General features: G+C 36.7%; 1 protein-coding gene across 2 annotated transcripts in view; it reads right to left on the reverse strand.

The window, feature by feature from the left end:
• The window catches only part of LOC109837594 (ribonuclease J), a 39,178-nt gene extending 19,466 nt beyond the window's left edge, over positions 1 to 19,712 (reverse strand). Inside the window, exons 1-6 of one of the 2 annotated variants that reach the window (XM_020405907.1) lie at positions 19,447 to 19,712; positions 17,549 to 17,777; positions 16,809 to 16,932; positions 13,521 to 13,577; positions 13,071 to 13,262; positions 12,913 to 12,990 (exon numbers count right to left, since the gene is read on the reverse strand). In XM_020405907.1, coding sequence (XP_020261496.1) covers positions 12,913 to 12,990; positions 13,071 to 13,262; positions 13,521 to 13,577; positions 16,809 to 16,932; positions 17,549 to 17,777; positions 19,447 to 19,561 — 795 coding nt within the window. In that variant the 5' untranslated portion in view covers positions 19,562 to 19,712. Of the gene's footprint in view, positions 1 to 12,912; positions 12,991 to 13,070; positions 13,263 to 13,520; positions 13,578 to 16,808; positions 16,933 to 17,548; positions 17,778 to 19,446 lie in introns of those variants that run through there. The other variant, XM_020405908.1, reaches the window with a different exon arrangement.

Below are 20,163 nucleotides of genomic sequence, written 5' to 3' on the forward strand. Positions count from 1 at the left end.
TAGATGGTACGCATGTTGATGCTATGTCACCCACCAATCTTGTTGCATAATTCAATGGTCACAAAGTAGTCACCAAATATTTTAACAGCCTGTACTCCAAACAAGTTATTCACTTACGTAATAGCAGGGTGAGAAGGTTCTGCAAACGACTATAGAGTCATTCAAAATGCATTATCTAGACCGCAGCCTCATGGCTTGAGAGTATATAATGATAATTTCATTAAATCTCTGATTCTAAATATTTACTTCAATTAATAAATGATATACAAGTCAATGTTATAAAAATTCTAATATACACATTTACATCATGTAAATTGTAGGAAAATATTATTTGTGTGATGTGGAATACACGACCATGTCGGGTTTCATCTTCCCATATCGTGATGTCCGTTATCATTTGAAGGTACAAATAGGAAGAACATCGTAAAATAGAAGGAAATTATTCAATCTTAGACATTCTACATTAAGGTCTAAGATTGAATCTACATTTAGTTGTTTGAAGAATTGTTTCAAGATTCTCACCGCTAAGCCCTATTACCCATTTCTCGCACAAGTTGATATCATATTAGCATGCACGGTTCTTCATAATTACATTGCAATCATCGACCCAAATGATGAAATATTCAATAAGACCGTTGGCATTAAAGAGGATAAAGGTGATGTTGCCAATGAAGATGAGAACAATCTTGTTGATTTCTCTTAACCCAACTGCAAGGGAACACAATCAAAAAACGTATGGAAGGATCGTAGAAATCAAATAGCTTCAAAGATGCGAGTTGACTATTGTGAAAGTCATCGAAGTAGAAACACAATGAAAATGGCATGTGAATTTGTCTCTTTATGATGATGCATTGTATTAGGAATTTGCCTTGTGTTATGATTTTTATGAAAAATACTTTTAACACTCTTTGTGCAGCACTTGTGTAATGATCTTATGTGATCTTTCTTATGTTTTTATGCATGATTATGATCTTTAAGTCTCATTTGCTAATTTCTTAGTACATATTTTTTACGCACCTCACACTTGTATGTACTTTTCTCTAAATATGTTCAATGTATGGTCGATAAGTTCGTGATGAACTTGATAAGGGCAAAGGCAAAAGTACGACATTAACCCCATCTCCTAGACCCTAAGAAACTCATCACCCCTAGTCGGTTCACATGGAATTTATGTCGATTAATCCTTCACATGTTGGGAAAGCTCCTAATGCATGGAACAATTTTCAAATGCAAGATGGTAACTATTAGTGTGTGCCACAACCATCACCAATTTCATTCTTCAACATGGTAAATGTTCCTACAACTTTACATCGTCAAAGTCATAGCATGGGTCATCTAATCAACAATGTCGAATCAATAAAAGAGTTGCTATTAATATTGAAGGTGATGAAAACACATCCCCTAATCCCAAAAGGAAAAAAGAAAGCGCTTGCTTATAAAACCAAAAACAATGACAATTGCAAGGGGAGGTTTATCAAATTATATAAGAGAAAACATGATGATGTGTTAATTCCTTTCCTTATAAACTGTGCCCAATAAGGGATGAAGGCTAATAAGATTTTCAAAACGACTACTTATAGTATAACAGCCACTGAAATCAATAACCAATTAGGATCAAAATTCACAACTGATAATGTGAAAACACATATGAAAACTCTCCGCATTAGATTTTTGGACATGCAGAAATGTCATAACTTGAGTGGTGCCGGATGGGATGATGTGAAGAAGCAAATCATTATAGATGAGGATTGCTTTGATAGACGACTAGAGGTGTCATACTGATACAGGAGATCTACAAGACGCGACGCGACGACTCAAAACAGACGAGTCGACAACAAACCGGATAAGACAAGACTTGATGAATCGAACCAGACGAGTCGACAACAAACAAGACGAGACGAGACCCCGAGACCCCGAGACTTTGAGATCCCAATCGAAAGGACCCGAGACCACGAGACTTCGAGACCCAGTCGATAGGACGAGATCCCAGCCGAGACCCCAGTCGAGAGGACGAAACGACACGCCCTAGTCAACACGAATGACGGTGTTAGTCAACACCTGCCAGTCGACACGTCCCAGTCGACACATGTTAGTCGACTCATGTCCAGTCGACACGAAAAGCGTTACTACTCGCCACGCCTCGTGTCGACTCGGATTTCAGATTAGGAAAGAGTTCATTTTTTTCCCTTTTGGGATTTGGTATTTTCCTTTTAAACTTGAGTTTCTTTTTTATTAGAGTTAGGATAGATTTAGTTAGCTATAAATATTAGTTCATTTTGTAAATTATAAATCAACTTTTCAATTATTCATTTAAGAGAGTTTTTTTTCCTTGTTTTCGTTCTCAACTTTGTTAGAGCTTGTGGATTCAAGCTCGTGAATTACCTGTTGTTGTCAGGGCTCGTCGGCATCGGGACGATATCCGATCAGCCTCCCTGTTTCTACGTCTGCGTCAAGTGGTATCAGAGCTTTGGCTTTAACATCCTCGACAATGGCAGGTGATGACGAGAATGAACTTTCTCTATAGGATCTTTCCGCAAGGATGGATTCTATGGATAGAAGATTTGGCACGTTGGAGGCGTCTCTTTAGAACCTTCAACAAGTCATTGAAGGACTTATCATTCACCTCAACAATGGGAATAACTTCACCGACGGTCTTCACCTAAGCGAATCCAGAGTTAGGCTACCCCGACATCTACCATTGTACAATCCCCAACCCCCTCCAGTTCATCCCCCTCTATATCAACCACCTCCAGTTCATCCCCCTCTATATCAACCTCCTCCAAATCAAACCCCTCCATATCAGCCCCCTCCGTATCAACCTCCTCCATATCTACCCCCTCCACATCATAGACGACATCCCAACCAACCCCCTTCACATGATGAATCCAGTAACGAAAGAGCAGACTATGGTGTCCAATTTGAGGGATCATGGTATGACAATATCTTGAGCGAAGGAGGGCGACCTTATGGCAAAGGTCGAGGCAGAAGCTTCAACCCTTGTCGCAATTATCACCGACAGGGCAAACATCATCACGACCAAGAGTACCGGATGAAGGTAGAACTCCCCTCCTTTGGAGGAAGTCTGGACATAGAGACTTTCTTGGATAGGCTATATGCAGTGGAAAAGTTCTTTGAGATGGCTAATGTGCCCGAAGCAAACCAAATGAAGTTTGTAGCATATCGTCTCAAAGGAGTCGCGGCATGGTGGGACCAGACTCAAAACACTAGGCGACGACAATGTAAGTAACCAGTTCGGGTATGACGACGCATGAAGCAATTACGCTAGGCTAGGTTCCTACCACCCGACTACCATCAGACCATTTACAACCAGTTCGAGCAATATCGTCAAGGGATCAGATCAGTAAGCGCCTATACCGAAGAGTTCTTCCGTCTTACTTCTTATTGCGATTTGTCGATGAGCGAGGAACAACTCATAACTAAGTATATTGGCGGTTTAAAGTACTCAATTCAAGAGAATGTGGTCATTCACAATGTATACTCCATGGACGAAGCCCATAATATGGTTTTAAAGTCGAAAAGATTGGCCTCCAAAACACCACCTTTCAGGCGAACCGATCAGGGAAGTGCGGCTAAGAAGACAAGAGGTGAGTTGGCAGGGCCATGGATGACTGATCAGTCTAATCCACCACGATCAGCCGAGCGGTCGACAACTCAACCACCACCCCAGATGACTCAATCAAATCAGTATGCCAAGCCGATTGCATGGAAGTGTTTCCGATGTCTCCAATCAGGACACAAGTCCAACGAGTGCCCGCAGCGACGGAAGGTTAATCTAGCGAATTATGAAGAGGCAGAAGGACACATAACATCTGACGAAGATTATGAGGAAGAAGTTACCGAGATTGAGGGCGATAACGTGTCGTGTGTTGTTCAACGATTCCTGTGCGCCCAGAAGACTCCAGATTCATCACAACGACATCAAATCTTCTTTTCTAGGTGTTCAGTAAACAACAAGGTGTGCACCCTCATCACTGACAACGGAAGCTATGAGAATATTATGTCGAATGCTTTGGTAGAACACTTGAGACTACCAACAGAAACAAAACCCGTACCCTATACCCTAGGATGCATCAAGAAGGGCCCCTCTATTAAGGTGACTAAATTATGTCGTGTGCCACTATCACTAGGGAAGACGTATCATGACTGTTGTGATATTGTGGACATGGATGCAAGCCATGTATTATTGGGGCGACCGTGGCAGTATGACGTCGATGCTAAGCATGACGACAAGAAGAATGAATATTCTTTCGTATGGAATAATAAAAAGATCATCCTACCACCTATTCCACCTTCTCCACAAGAAGAATGAATATTCTTTCGTATGGAATAATAAAAAGATCATCCTACCACCTATTCCACCTTCTCCAAAGCACCCCAAAGATCAAAAGTCCAAACAATAATAAAAAGATCATCCTACCACCTATTCCACCTTCTCCAAAGCACCCCAAAGATCAAAAGTCCAAACAAATATCTCTTTACAACAAGGGTGAATTTCTGGCCGAGTCGAAAAAAGTAAAGCAGAGGTTTGCCTTAGCAGTCAAGGAAGAAGTGAAGACACTCATTAAGATCCCAGATAAGATGAAGTCATTGCTCAAGGACTTTGAAGTTTTGGTTCCTAAAGAGCTGCCAGAGAGACTTCCTCCCATGAGGGATATTCAACACCACATTGATTTCATTCCGGGCTCAGTGTTTCCTAATCTTCCTCATTATCGTATGAACCCACAGGAGAAAAAGATCCTATAGAATACCATTAAGGACCTCATTAAGAAGGGCCATGTTCGAGAGAGTATGAGTCCATACGTAGTTCCAACACTGTTGACACCAAAGAATGACGGAAGTTGGCGGATGTGTATGGACAGTCGAGCTATTAACAAGATCACAATTCGCTATAGGTTTCCAATTCCTCAGTTAGATGACATGCTAGACCAGTTGGGAGGTGTGAGCATCTTTTTGAAAATCGACTTGAGGAGTGGCTATCATCAGATCTGAATCCGACCCGACGACGAGTGGAAGACTACTTTCAAAAGTAGTGAGAGTCTCTACAAATAGTTAGTGATGCCTTTTGGGTTATCGAACGCTCTAAGCACCTTCATGCGTTTGATGAACCAAATTTTAAAGCCTTTCTTAGGAAGATTTGTAGTCGTCTACTTTGATGACATTCTCATCTATAGCCGAGATGAACAGGAACATATGTTGCATCTCCGAGAAGTTTTTCGAGTGCTAAAGGAGAACGAGCTTTACATCAACCTTAAGAAGTGCATGTTCTTGACGACTTAGCTAGTGTTCTTGGGGTTTGTGATAAGCTCGCAGGGAATCCAAGTCGACGAAGATAAGGTCAAATAAATCAAGGATTGACCGACTCCAAAAAGTGCTACTGAAGTAAGAAGCTTTCATGGATTAGCATCTTTTTATAGGCGTTTCATTCATAACTTCACTTTTATAGTTGCTCTAATGACAGATAGCTTGAAGAAGAAGGGTGTTTTCGAGTAGGCTGAAGAACCAAATGCAACTTTTGCCCTTATCAAGAAGAAGATTACTAATGCACCTATATTGACGTTTTCAACGACAAGCACTTTGAACTTGAGTGTGACGATGTAGGTATTAGAGCAGTCCTCTCTCAAGAGAAGCGCCCCATTGCTTTCTTGAGCGAGAAGTTGAATGATGCTTGGCAAAAGTGGAGTACTTATGAGCAGGAATTATATGATGTTTATCGTTCTTCGAAGACTTGGGAAAGTTACCTCATTGCTAATGACTTTGTAATTTACTCCGATCATCAGTCTTTTCAACACTTCAAGAATCAAAGACATATCAACAAAATGCATGGACGTTGGGTTTCGTATTTTGAGCAGTTTAATTTTACTTTGCGACATAAATCAGGAGTCGACAATAAGGTACCCGATGCTTTGAGTCAGCGTATATCCTTGTTGAGCGTGTTGCGAGGTGAAGTTGTTGCTTTTGACTGTTTAAAAGAGCTTTATGTTGATGATGAAGACTTTCAATAGATTTGAGCAAAGTGTTCAACAAGACAACCCGCAGGAGATTATGTTATCATGGACAGCTTTCTGTTTAAAAGAAATCAGATTTGTATTCCCAGAACGTCATTAAGAGAGAAGATAGTTCGAGACTTACATGATGACGGGCTTGGTGGACACTTTGGGCGAGACAGAACTGTTTTGAGTCTTGAAGAGAGATACTATGGGCCAAGTTTGAGGAAAAACATGGCAACACTTGTAAGGAGATGTCAAGTGTGCCAAGTTGCAAAGGGGCAAGTTGCAAAGGGACAAGTGTAGAATACTGATTTGTATACTCCTCTACCTGTGCCCAATGATATATGAGAAGATTTGAGTATGAATTTTGTGTTGGGATTTCCCCGAACACAAAGAGGCGTGGATTCGATCTTCTTTGTGGTATGGATCGTTTTTCTAAGATAGCTTACTTCATCCCGTGCTGCAAGACTTCGGATGCACCACATGTTGCACGACTATTCTTTTAAGAAGTGGTTCAGCTACATAGAGTTACTAGTTCGATTATTTCGGATAAGAATACTAGGTTCTTGGCGAGTTTTTGGACTACTTTATGATAACGATTTGATACTTTATTAAAGTATTCTAGTACAACACACCCTCAAACGGATGGACAAACAGAGTGGTCAATCAAACCTTGGAAAATTTGATTCGATGCATATGTGGAGAGAAGCCAAAGATGTGGTTCAAGCTATCCCTCAAGTTGAATTCGCCTACAACTTGACTGTTCATAGTTCCACAGATATGTCTTTTTTTTCCATTGTTTATAGGAAGACACCTCGACATCTCCAAGATTTGTTAAAGTTGCCAACAAGTAGCAAGGTCAGCGAGACAGTAAGTTTGTTGGTCGAGAATGCTATCAATATTCAGGAAGGAGTACAAAACTTGAGAAAACCAATGCAAAATTCAAGGCACGAGCAGATAAGAAGAGGCGATTCAAGGTGTTCAATGAAGGAGACATGGTGATGGTTTACTTGCGAAAATAAGAACAGATGCCGGCCGAAACTTATATCAAGCTTAAGCCGAAACGATATGGTCCCTTCAAGATTCTTAAGAAGATCAATGATAATGCATATGTAGTGGATCTTCCTAAAGGAATGACTATGTCGGCGATATTCAACGTGACGGATATCTTTGACTATCATCTTTCAATCGAGTTGTATTCACTGTTTTAAATATCGGCCGATAATCGATATTATCGGCCGAGTTATCGGATTTGGGAGCTCTCCGCTAGGATAAATTGGATTTTTAATCGGTTATCGTTTTTCTAGGTTTATCGGCGATTTATCGGCGTTATCGGCACTTATCGGCCGATAAGTAAGACTTTTTTATCGGGATTATCGGGATTATCGGCCAATTTGGACTAACATTATATTTTTTCAAGGCTATGATGCAAGTTTCGCTTTCTACAGTTAGTTAATGATTCTAAACATGATGATTTACATTTTGGTATGTTTATATTTCATTAAGCATGATTAGATTACATTTTTTAATTGGTATATTATATATACACATTATTTAGTATATCACTCCGATAAATACTACTTATCCCCGATATATCCCCGATTTCCGCTATCCGATAAGGATTTTGGCCGTCCGATAAATCCCCGATAACCGATATTTAAAACCTTGGTTGTATTCAAGTGATGCGAACTCAGAGACGAGTTCTTTCGAAAGAGGGACTGATACATGAGATCTACAAGACGCGACGTGATGACTCGAAACAGACGAGTCGACAACAAACCAGACAAGACAAGACTCGACGAATCGAACTAGACGAGTCGACAACAAACCAGACGAGACGAGACCCCGAGACTTCGAGACCCCAGTCGAAAGGACCCGAGACCGCGAGACTCCGAGACCCCAGTCGATAGGACGAGATCCCAGCCGAGACCTCAGTCGACACGACGAAACGACATGCCCCAGTCGACACGAAGGGCGGTGTTAGTCAACACCTGTCAATCAACACGTCCTAGTCGACGCAAAGGGAGCCAGTCGACACATGTTAGTCGGCTCATGTCCAGTCGACACGAAAGGCATTACTATTCGCCACGCCTCGTGTCGATTCGGATTTCAGATTAGGAAAGAGTTCCTTTTTTTTATTATTTCCTTCTGGGATTTGGTATTTTCCTTTTAGACTTAAAGAGTTTCTTTTTTATTAGAGTTAGGATAGATTTAGTTGGATATAAATATTAGTTCCTTTTGTAAATTATAAATCAACTTTTCAATTATTCATTTAAGAGAGTTTTTTCCTCGTTTTCGTTTTCAACTTTGAGAAACTTAGAGCTTGTGAATTCAATCTCGTGAATTTCCTACTGTTGTCAGGGTTCATCGGCATCGGAACAATATCCGATCGGCCTCCCTGTTTCTACGTCGGCGTCACATACTATTAATATTCTTTGTCTAAATAATTAGTATTTTGTTCTTGTTCGTCTATGTTTGGGGTTAATATATTCTTAACTATGCAGGACAAGAGTATTCCTAGTTGCAAGCTTAGAGAATACATCAAGCCTATGAAATACTACGAAAACCTTACAATTATTATTGGCGATGATCAAGCTAGAAAAGACTACGCAAAAGATGTAAGGACAAACTTGGTGGTAGTTCTCATTTTAACATTGGTGATGATGATGATAATACTATGCCCAAGGACAACACTCCTCACTATGTCTATTTAGTTGAAGATGACATTCCGCCACCTAGGAACCCCTCTATGCCCTCAAACTTCAAAGTTCAAACCAATTTATAGTGAAAACAAAGTTAGAAATGAGATGTCAATGACGCATAGGGGAAAGAGGGAGGTCTAGTGAAGATATGATGCTTATACATGAGATGTTAAATGAAGCAAAACAATTCACATCATCCATGTGATTAGTTAATATGCAATGGACTGAGAAGTTAGCCAAAGCTATATTTGCACATAAAGTGGACTTTTTTCATAGAAATTCCAATAAGTTTCATCAAAAATCGCATGCAAATGAAACAATAGCTAGGCTATTTACAGGGAGGCCAACTGTTATGCAAAAGAAGACCTTGACTGCATATTTTTAGAGTCAATATAATACTTAGTGTGGTGGAAGGATGCTTTTTGGGATGTTTTTTGTGAAACTGACTGACTACAACAATGATAATTGGTTCTTTTTGTATGTAAATGAGCTTGATGAGTGCTCATCCTTTAAGCTACAATTCACATCGTATGTGATATTGTGTTCATGAGACTATTTATGATTGATGTATTAAACTATCTTATATGCATCATCAATGCTAATGTCTTTATCTTAATGTATATTAGTCATTGTCTTCATCAATGTGAGTTTACATGCTTCTTATTCAGTTTTTAGGCTATGGTACATATAATTGACAGGTTATACTGATTCTCTGATTGCTTGTCGTACATGTTTGACAGGATTACATGTTGGATTGTGTGACTGATTTCACCTTGATGGCTTGACAGTAAACTACACATTTCTAGTGTAATGTATGAGTGTGAAACGGGTAAGGATATCAGTTTATTTCATGGTTATATGAGATTGGTTGTTATCAAGTTTTTTGCTATGATGATAGTTTGTTTTTTAGATATGCAGTCGAAGTTTATAGTAGTAATCTACTGGCAAGGCAATCCATGAGCTAAATGCTTATTTTGTCGGGTCCTTATGATAATTGCAACCAATAGTGCTATTATATACTTCATGGTGAGGCATACTATGAAGATAATGACCAAATCTAAGCATTTTTGTTTCATAAAATCTGGGGTCATGAGCTTGGATTTCATATTCAAATTTAAGTGTCTTGTGTTCTATTTATGCTTTTGATCTACCTGATGCTTCTTTCATCTGTGATCTGGGTTCATGGGCTTGCTGGATTATTTTTTAGTTGGCTTCAAGTATTCGCATTAGATTTGTTCATGAATTTCAACCAGTTTTTGCACCAGAGTTATCGCATTAGATTTGTTCATGAATTTCAACCAGTTTTTGCATCAGAGTTAGCATCAGATATGAGCGCTTATGATAGTTTACATGTTTGCATTTGATTTAAGTATTTGGGTTTACAAAGTTGGCATTAAATTTTGGTTTTAATGTTGGCATCATCCCTTAGTTGGCTTCAGGTTTAATGTGAATATTATACATGTATTGGATAGTTATATTTGATTACAATGACCTTTAACTGAGCCCACAAGCCATAACAATGTGATATGATGTGGCTTAGATTGTTATTACTATTTGCATGCATTATTACTGGTTTTTCTCCCTTTGTTGATTGGTCACATGGTATGGATATATGATTTGGCTGTCATCAGTCTCTTTTTCTTGGTTATATGAGACCAATGTCACCAGTTTGTTTTTTCTGGATGTTTGTTTGACTTGGCAGTTTATGCATGGATTTGAAAGTGATGGTTGCTTTCATGTTATTGTTTTCTTAGATATATGACAGATGGCTGCAATCAGTTTTTGTTCTTGGTTTATTATTATCCCTTCGCATCAGGCTTCATAAATTCCTAGGCTTCGTTTGGATACCATGGTGTTTTCCTTGTTGTGTAGAAAAACACCATGGTGTTGTGTTTTTCCCTTAAAGTGTTTTCAAAACACCATGTTGAGTGTTTTTGTTCAACATTAGTTTGACCTATTACAACATTAGTATTAAACATATTATTAATATATTATACATTAATTATAATATAATATATTATAAATAAAATTTTATAATATTTAGTTTACATTATTATAGTATTATAAGTATATAATATAATATAATATTGTATAATGTATTATAATATTATATTGTTAATAATGTTAATATTATGTTTTTATTACTACATAATTAATAAATTCATATATTACAAATATTTTAATATTATATAATATATTATAGTTTCTAATGTGTTAGAGTTTATTAATAATACTTTAATAATTTATGATATAAATCAATATTATTATATTATGAATATATTATATTTACATTAATATTTGTTAGCAATAAATTATTTTAGTATTAAAAATTATTCTACTTTATAATATATTAAATTATTTAGTGTATAATATATTAATGTTTTTATATTATACTTTAATGAGTTATATTATTTTATAATTATTACTATGTTATAATTATTACATATTATTTTCAAATAATTATATATTAATTATTTTGGTATATCAATTTTTTATTGTTATATATTATAAAATATTGTTAAAATAATATTATTTTATTCTTAATATAATATTATACTATTATTAATATGATATAATATTATTAATAATGTTAATATTATGTTATTACTACTATATTATTAATAAATTCACATATTACAAATATTTTAATATTATATAATATATTATAGTTTCTAATATGTTAGAGTTTATTAATAATACTTTAACAATTTATGATATAAATCAATATTATTGTATTATAAATATATTATTTTTACATTATTATATTATTATATAAGATATTTTAATTATTATATATTTATATTATTTAATAAATATTACTAATATATTAGATTAACTATAATATAGTATAGTATAATATAATAAGTATGTTGATAATAACTATATATTAATTACATTTAATATATTATGTTAGATATTATATTAACACCTCCTCAAACTCAAAACCAAAACACCAAACTTAAAACACTTAAAGGTGTTTTGAAATAAGTGTTGTGTTTTTTGTTTGAAGATGATTTAGCTCAAAAAATATCATGGTTTCCAAACGCATGGTGTTTTATTTTTGACAAAAACATCATGGAAACAAGTAAAACATCATGGAAACAAGTAAAACACCATGGTATCCAAACGGAGCCTAGGTTATTTGTTTGGTTTCAATGCAATGATTTTAATTGTATATATGAAAATCGCAACCTACGTTCGTACAAAATGTAATGGAGGGGCAAACTGCTATTAACTCCAGAACTATAATTGAGCTTGAGCCATAAACCTTTAATGACCAAACTTTGTTTGAACTTGATTTGAACTTCATTCTTGTTTGGATTTCACATGCCGTTTTGCAAGCTTCAATTTGTTTCTTCAAATCCTTGCATTTGATTGCATACTTCTACACAATTTTCACCACTCAATCTGTCTTGCTCAGAAAAACATCGACTACGCCAAACAATGCTACAACTTCCTCCCTTTTGATAATAAGCAATTGATCGACGATTTTGTGTAACAATTTGCGCTGGTTTTTTACCTTGACTGCATTGTCGAAGATGTCAATATTCATTGGTTTTTTTATCTTGCCTTAGGGTAAGCATACGTTCATTGTTAGGGATCGGAAGTTGCACATTTATGTTCACTTGCAGAAGGAGGGTTGATTTTTAGTGTCATTTATCATTCAACTATCGTGTCAAATGTGCATAAGTTATTAGGTTAATAATGGGAGGTGTTTATGGATGAATTGAGTCTATTCAATTTGATTTTAGTTTCAAAAAAAATTATGTTGATAACAATTGTTCTTGTTGAGTGGTAAGCACACCTATGGTGACCATGATGTTGTTTTATTCTTTTTTTAATTTGAACCAAACTAAGGAAAATGAGGGAATATATTCACATATCAATTGCTATTCTCTTTTTTCAAGATGAATCAAACTAAGGAAAGTGGTGGAAATCACCTATACCCGTGTTTTTTGGCGAAACAAACACAAAAAAATACTTTTTCTTGAAAGTGAAGGAAGCATGTTTCCTTATAATTACAGAAAGCAATTAAAGTAGCCCTCACTAGAAAACTACATTATGTGTTTGCAAATGATGTCATTGCCATCATTATCCACCTCATATCAAGCAGAGTATATAAGATCCATAAAGACATTAATTCCAACATAGGCAAGACAAAAGAAAGCGCGGCAAAGAATCAAACCAGTAGGAAAACTTACTAAAGTCACCCCTTCTTTTGATAGTGCTTCTAAAGTTTCGCGGTCAAAAACTTTCCCATCTAGTGGTGATTCATCAATCTGCAAAAAGTAATATTCTTTTCATGCAGTTACAAAGATAGTGCTGGGATAGGATAAAATCAGCTACAAAAGTTGCTTACCTTCCAATCTCCTGTATGGAAAATTGTGCCATCATTACAGCGGAGGACTAACCCACAGCAATCTGGGATTGAATGAGTAACACGAATAGGCTCCACTTCAAATGGTCCAGCTAGGAACTTCCTTTTACATGTAAATACCTTAAACCTTGATGTGGCAAAAATTCCAAATTCTTTCAACCGCTTCTTAATAAGCTGCACAGAGTTACCCAAAAAATGGTTTATTATCAGTTTACGAACTGCAGACAGGATCCATAGCCCCCTAACAAACTAAAGCAGCATCCTTAAAAGTATAGGATTTAAAACCTTTAGCCTCCTCGCCCCGACAAACTAAAGCAGTATCATTAAAAGTATAGGATCTAAAACCTTGAGCATGTTGCTGCTCATCTCTGAAGTGCAATTTAGAACACAGAAGTGTTTTTGTAGCATATGCTAATTTTCATAGAAACATACCTCCATCGTGAAGGATGAAGCAAAGATTGGGGTACGTGAATCCAGAGCTGGAATGACCTGTTAACATGGAACAATGATCAGCAATAAATTAATCAAAAATAAAGTAGGAAGCTAAGAAAAATTAACAAATGTTACAGACATATCATGTTTTCTAAGATGAATACAAAGATAAAATTCAGTGTTGTTTAGACTGCAACGACATAATGATGATACTAGTCGGTTTCACATACATCAGCAACCTCATGTGAGCAGCAAAAGATACACTTCAGAAACAAATAATGTGCCTCATGTGAGGAAAAAAACATATATGTCAGAAAGAGAGATTATCGCAGAAAACCTTTTAAAGCTAAGAAAAATATTAGAACAGAACCAAACATGATTGGAAGCCTAGACATGTATCTCTTTATTACTTTTAAATCAAGTATATGGAAAATGTGGTAGTTTAGTCATATTTATTTTCCCATTCAGTACTATTTCTCAAATCAAGTTACAGCATTATACTTTTCTTGAGTAACTTCAGAAAATTTTACATGATAAACTAGTGTTATAACCAGATAGCCAATACTGGCAATGTTAGTCACACCTGAACTTAATTACTTCGCAGTAGACTCAACCTGGACAATATTGTTTATTCCACTTGGCATCAATTCCCTGGTTCTATAGAAATTAGAAACAATTCTAAAATAGATGCTCAAAACAACTTATTGGAATATAAAACAAAGGAGAAGAGGAAAAGTTCAATTCAGTTAAAAAATCTTTAGACTATAAGCAACAAGGATGTCAAGGAGAGTCAAAGAAATGAATGATCTAGGTTATGTCTTAGACTACTAACATATTGTCTAATTGAGGATGATTTTCTCAGTTAGAGCAAACTGCAGACCAATCTGAACACATGCAATCATCTATCCTTTGAGCAATCATATTTGGCTCAGTTAGAGCAAACTGCAGACCAATCTGAACACATGCAATCATCTATCCTTTGAGCAATCATATTTGAAGGAATTGTCAATAATTTTAATGATAATCCTCTGAGAATATGAGGCACTTCCTTCACCAGCAAGGGAAGCAAAAACTAAACATAAACTAAAACCCTGATTACTAAAGGAGAAGAGAAGAAACATGAAAAGGTACTAAAAAATCTTTATCACATGAAAGTGCAACTATCTCAGAGGGTCTCTTCTTCCTTTAAGAGTGCAACCCTAGAGCCGGCCTACCCTCATTTGCAGGGAAGGCAAAGCATGCACTTTGTTCTTGTTAACAGAGGATTCATAGAGTTTAGAAAGATATTTTACCTCTCACTACCTGTGATCATAAGAAGGCTAATCCAATACTTTCCAAATAAACTAACTTTCCAAATAAACTAAGTCCTCTGGTAACACTCTCTACAGGCTGGAGCATACGTACCTTACATGCCCAGCTTGTCACAGACTCGCAAAAGAAATCCACTCACGTTTTTCCAAGAGGTTTTGTAAAAAGATCTGCTAACTGATGACTGTCTATCTTATCAAGTACTAAGCGACAAACCGACAACTGACTTCAGTGTGTTTTGTCTGCTCATGGAACAGAAGATTCTCAAATATGTTAATGGTACGCTTATTATCACTATATAAGCTTATAGCACATTTGGGTGCAAAACCAAACTTAACCAAGGCTAACCCTTTAAAGCCTCTTGCGTCCTTCTTGGAGGAAATCTTCTCTCCTAGAAGAGCAAGAGACCGAGTGTGGTATCCTAATCTAGTGTTGAGTCAGAATATCGTGCTACGGCAAACATGACTAGTGAGTTAGTCAGGGTTAAAGATTTGTCCACTAAGCTTGATGTTGCACCATAATGTCTGATGAGCTTATACAGTGATGATAAGGAAGTAAGGATGTTATTCACATTGCCGAGAATCATGTGTTCCAAACATGAGCTTATACGAGGGGACCAAACACTTTGAAGCTAACTGTTACTTAGTATGTGAAAAGATAGAAGGTGGTAGATTTGAGAAAGGGATGAATTAGGTTATAGGATTAGGGTTAGTGAGGAGGGAGACGAGGCTCTAATACCATGTTAACTGAGACTCAAAGAGTTTTAATAGATTATCCTTTCTACCTTAAGAACTAAAGAAGACTAATCCAAATCCCAAATACATAAGAAACTAACTTTCTAAACATAACAACTTTCGACATGAACTAAGCCTAACAGTTCTTTGCATAGATGTCTCATGTTTTGGACTAGCTCTTTGGTGTTGGAATTGAGTGTCCAATCGATGAATCTAAGCTATAGTCAATAGAACACTGGCACTGACCTAGCAAAACAATTGCAGCAATTTGAGACATGCCAAGCTACCGCAAACGCTTTATTTAAATACAAACCTGACCGTTATCACAAACATCTGGGAAAACCTTAAAAAACAAACATTCCTTTTCACTCTATAGCCCATCCCAACTTATTTTACTTTTTGGCACTAAAAGAACCAAAGAGGGGGAAAAAAGATAACGCTATGTTCAAATATCCACTGAGGAGTTTAAATCCTCCAAGAACCACCCACAAGTGAACAGGCGGTTCTATCCATACATGCAAAAATTAGGGGGTAGAATTGGAATTTTTCATCCCCCGTGTACGGATAGAAATGCCCGTTCGCATGCGGGTTGTTTTGAATGCAGTACCCTAACACTGACCCACATTGGGAAAACAAAGAGAACTTAAGGGCGTTTATATAATAAGTCAAGGGTCTCAAGTGTAGCATTAGCTAGCCAGAAAAATATATTAGGGCGATTAGCTAGCCAGAAGTGTAGAGCTAAGTGTTATGCCGGATTAAGTGCTACACCGCGTGAGCACGGTGTGAATCACATCTAGAACTCATAGGAGACACCTTTAGAGTTCACACTGCTTGGCGCTGATACTGAGATGAATTCTTGTCATGTTGCAACAAGGATGTCACATATTTAAGGTAAGAGGATTGCAATACCCCCAGACATTGTCCCACATCGAGAAAACAAAGAGATCTTAAGAGTGTTCACATCGTAAATCAAAGGTCTCAAGTGTAGCATTGGCTAGCCAATTTTGACAGTGGCTTGAGCCAAACAACGTGTTACACTCAATAGGTCTCACGGCTTACTATGTACCAGCGAGCCCGCGAGTCCGGGGTGTGACACTAAGGGGATCTGAATTCATGGTAGAAAAAAAAAGAACTCCAAATTGTAAAGAAACTGTTATGGTAAAGATTCTATCAAACAAATGAAGTAACGAGAAGATAACAAGTGCACAAAAAACATCATGTCCAAGAGGTATAAGGAACACTTTACCCAAGGCAACGCACCAATGTGATCCTCATGGCCATGTGTTATAACAACTGCTTCAATTTTATGGCTCCATCTCTTGATGAATGTTGTGTCAGGTACAATCTTCTGGATCCCTAACTCATCATAACTGATATATGCATGTAGCAACAAATAAAGTTAAATGAATAAAGGGAAATACTCACAAAAATAATTTAGCCGTTAACCATAAGAAAATTTGGAACGAACACGAACTGTAGGAAAAGCAAATATACAATTGAATGCAAATTATCAGGCACAATATTAAATACTTCTTCCAAATAGTATTTATGCAGACCAAATATAAAAACTAGCATTCAGAAGAATAAGTTATTCATTCAAAAATTTCAGTGAGAAACATTTTGGGTGCACTAAAGGGTATTCAGATGGCAATATAAGATGAATTTGAGTTTCTTTGCTCTTTTAAGAGGGCTTACACTTCTACGAATAATAAAAATAAAAGCTACATAAAGTATCCATGGTTGCTGAGTAGAATTTTCTAACTCCAAAATTCACCTTCTCCTGCCAAAATTATTTAAGCAAAACAAACCGCTCACTGAAAAACGTTACTATGAGTCAAATGAAGCCCGATGTAAGCCCAAGAGGATCCAACTAGCATAATGTGCTAAACCATTATACACAAGTATCAACCAGAAGTCATAGCAAAATACCATTCAGAAAATGATTATATATAACTGATGTCATTAAAATTGACTAATGGAACCTACTCTGGGAACATGATTCCTGCATCAATCAGGATATAACGGTCATAGTTTCCCACGAGCATGCAATTCATCCCAATTTCCCCCAAACCACCAATTGGAAGAACACGGAGTGGTGGACCATCTGATCCTTCATAAAACTGTTCCAACTTCCTCTGCACAGAATCTTCCATGCTTTTGCCAGCCCCATCTCTCCTTCTTGATCTCCGACGGGGCAACTTTGTTTCTTTACCACCTATGATGAGGAATGATCAATGTAGGAATTTCATCGCCAAATTAGTTCACACATTACAGTAAATAACAAACACTAAATAAAACAGATAAATTCAATAACACGGTACGGAAGTCAGGCTAACATTAACGCCTCCTTTGGTACGCGGGAATGGGGTGGAATGGAATGGTCATTCCCACTTCTCATTTCCCAATACCAAACATAACCATTTTTTAGAAGTCGGAATGCCCACTCATTCCCATTCAAGTGGGAATCAATTAGTTATGTAATTTTCAATTACACCCCCATTGATAACAAAAATAAATATAAAAATCCTATCTCGTTGAGCGACATAACCAGATTAATAACATGGATATGTATGAACAATTGACTAAGATGTTTTTCCTTAGGCTTGCATATATAGGGAAATGGATTCTAGGATAGAAACACGAAATATTCACTATTTTTATAATGTTTATTTTTAAAGATAAAATTGTTTAGTTATTATTATTTTTTTTATCTTTTTAAAAATCTATGTTGTTGTAAGGGCATTATTAGAAAATTAGATTTCATTCTCACTTGTGAATTAATGATACCAAACATGAGGAATGAGAATGAGATTTTTATCCTAGCTTCATTCTACAAACGCACCCAAACAAAAGTTCCATTCCCACATATATTCCATTACATTCCTTCTTCCATTCCATTCTCATTTGAGTCCATTCCTGCATACCAAACGGAGGCGTAAGAACTCCCCCCTAAAATGTTGGAGTTAACACGACATTTTGCTTTGTGAATGGTCATTACATAAATAAAAGACAGGTAAATATGGAAGTCTTGAGGAATAGGTCAGATATGACCAAAAGACATCATGCTCTAATCTAAGCAACAAAAATTGATGTCAGAAATATCGTGGACGAAAAAAAAGGTACATCATTACACTACGGCAAGGGGTATCAATTTTCAAACAACAAACTGCTATAAAACAAATAAATAAATAGTTGTGCCCTCCTCTTTCAGATTGTGAGATTATATTTGTAGTACGAGATTACAGTCTTTTGATAAATTTGTGATTCCTGTTGAATCTAATTAAATCAACCATTCAAATCTATCTAAAACTGAAACTTTTTTTACATCTTAGAAAATTCAGTAATAGCGCTTTCTATACAAGTCTATAAACTAATTTTAAAATACTCAATTACTAGCCTTTATTAAGAAATAGTTTGCAGCTTGAGGAGTTACATAGACAGACTACATGAAATTAGACTGCATGAAATTGGCTCTACCTTATAACCAAAATAAACAATAAATTGAATTCCACCATCTTTACAATTCCAGTCCAAAAGAAAACACATTTCTTTAGAATCTCAACTTAAGCTCTAATTTCCTAAAACAAATAACGCTAGCAAAAGACGAATACATTTCCCAGAAAAATCTCAGCCCATCATCTTCGAATTCAATTGCTGTTGTCTCATCAACTTGTCTTGTATGAACTCTCTCCAAGTAAAAAAAGGGCATCTTTTATAGGCACAGCAGGCTTCGCGTCCGGTACACAACCATATTTCAAACTAAAATATAACCCCCCAACCCCCCGCCCCCAAAAAAAGAAGGCATATTTGAACTTCAAAATCCACATCACATTCTAATCTAAACCATAGCTCATAAAAATTCGTACAGAAATTGAGAGAGAGACCTGATACAGTTGAAGGTGGAGCAACGGAGCAAGATACAGCGGGTCGAAAGAGGCTGCTGGGTCTTCGAGAGAGGCGGCAAGGGCATAGAGAAGGGAAAGCAGCGAGAGACGCCATGAGATTCTACTGCTAAGACAAAGCCTAAGAAGAATGAGGGGAGGAAAAAAAAGATGAGGCTTTGAACGGAGAAAATGAGGGGTTTTGGGAGAGAGGAGAGTGAAGAAGCTGGGTTTGGGGTTTTGGATTGAGGACAGCGGAAAAAATAAAATATCTGTTTCGCCTCCCTCTGCTTTTCTTATCGCTTTCGTCTCTATTTTGCACCGTTGGATTGCGTGGCGCTTCGGATCCACCGTGTCATCTTTCTGACTTGGCATTATTTAACAAATGAGAAGTTGACAGTTGGGATATTTTACATGCTGACCAAGGAATATCTTAGTCTGCGTCCGTAACATGAAAATATCACAACTTCTCAAGTTGGACCGATTTCATTATGTTGGGGTTGAACACACGATCAACGACACGTGCCCTTCCGGATATTGTGTCAAGAGTAGGCAAGCAAGAAATCACAGCAAATAAAAGAAAACTTGCATGAAAGAACAAATAAAAAAAGAAAACATCAGATTTAACGAGATTCGACAAACGTACCTACGTCCTTGGGAGCCATACCAGAAATTCTTTGATTATTGAAGAATATTACAATGCTCGCAATAGGCCACACT

Source organism: Asparagus officinalis, chromosome 4 (assembly GCF_001876935.1).
Source record: "Asparagus officinalis chromosome 4, Aspof.V1, whole genome shotgun sequence".
Taxonomy (NCBI): domain Eukaryota; kingdom Viridiplantae; phylum Streptophyta; class Magnoliopsida; order Asparagales; family Asparagaceae; genus Asparagus; species Asparagus officinalis.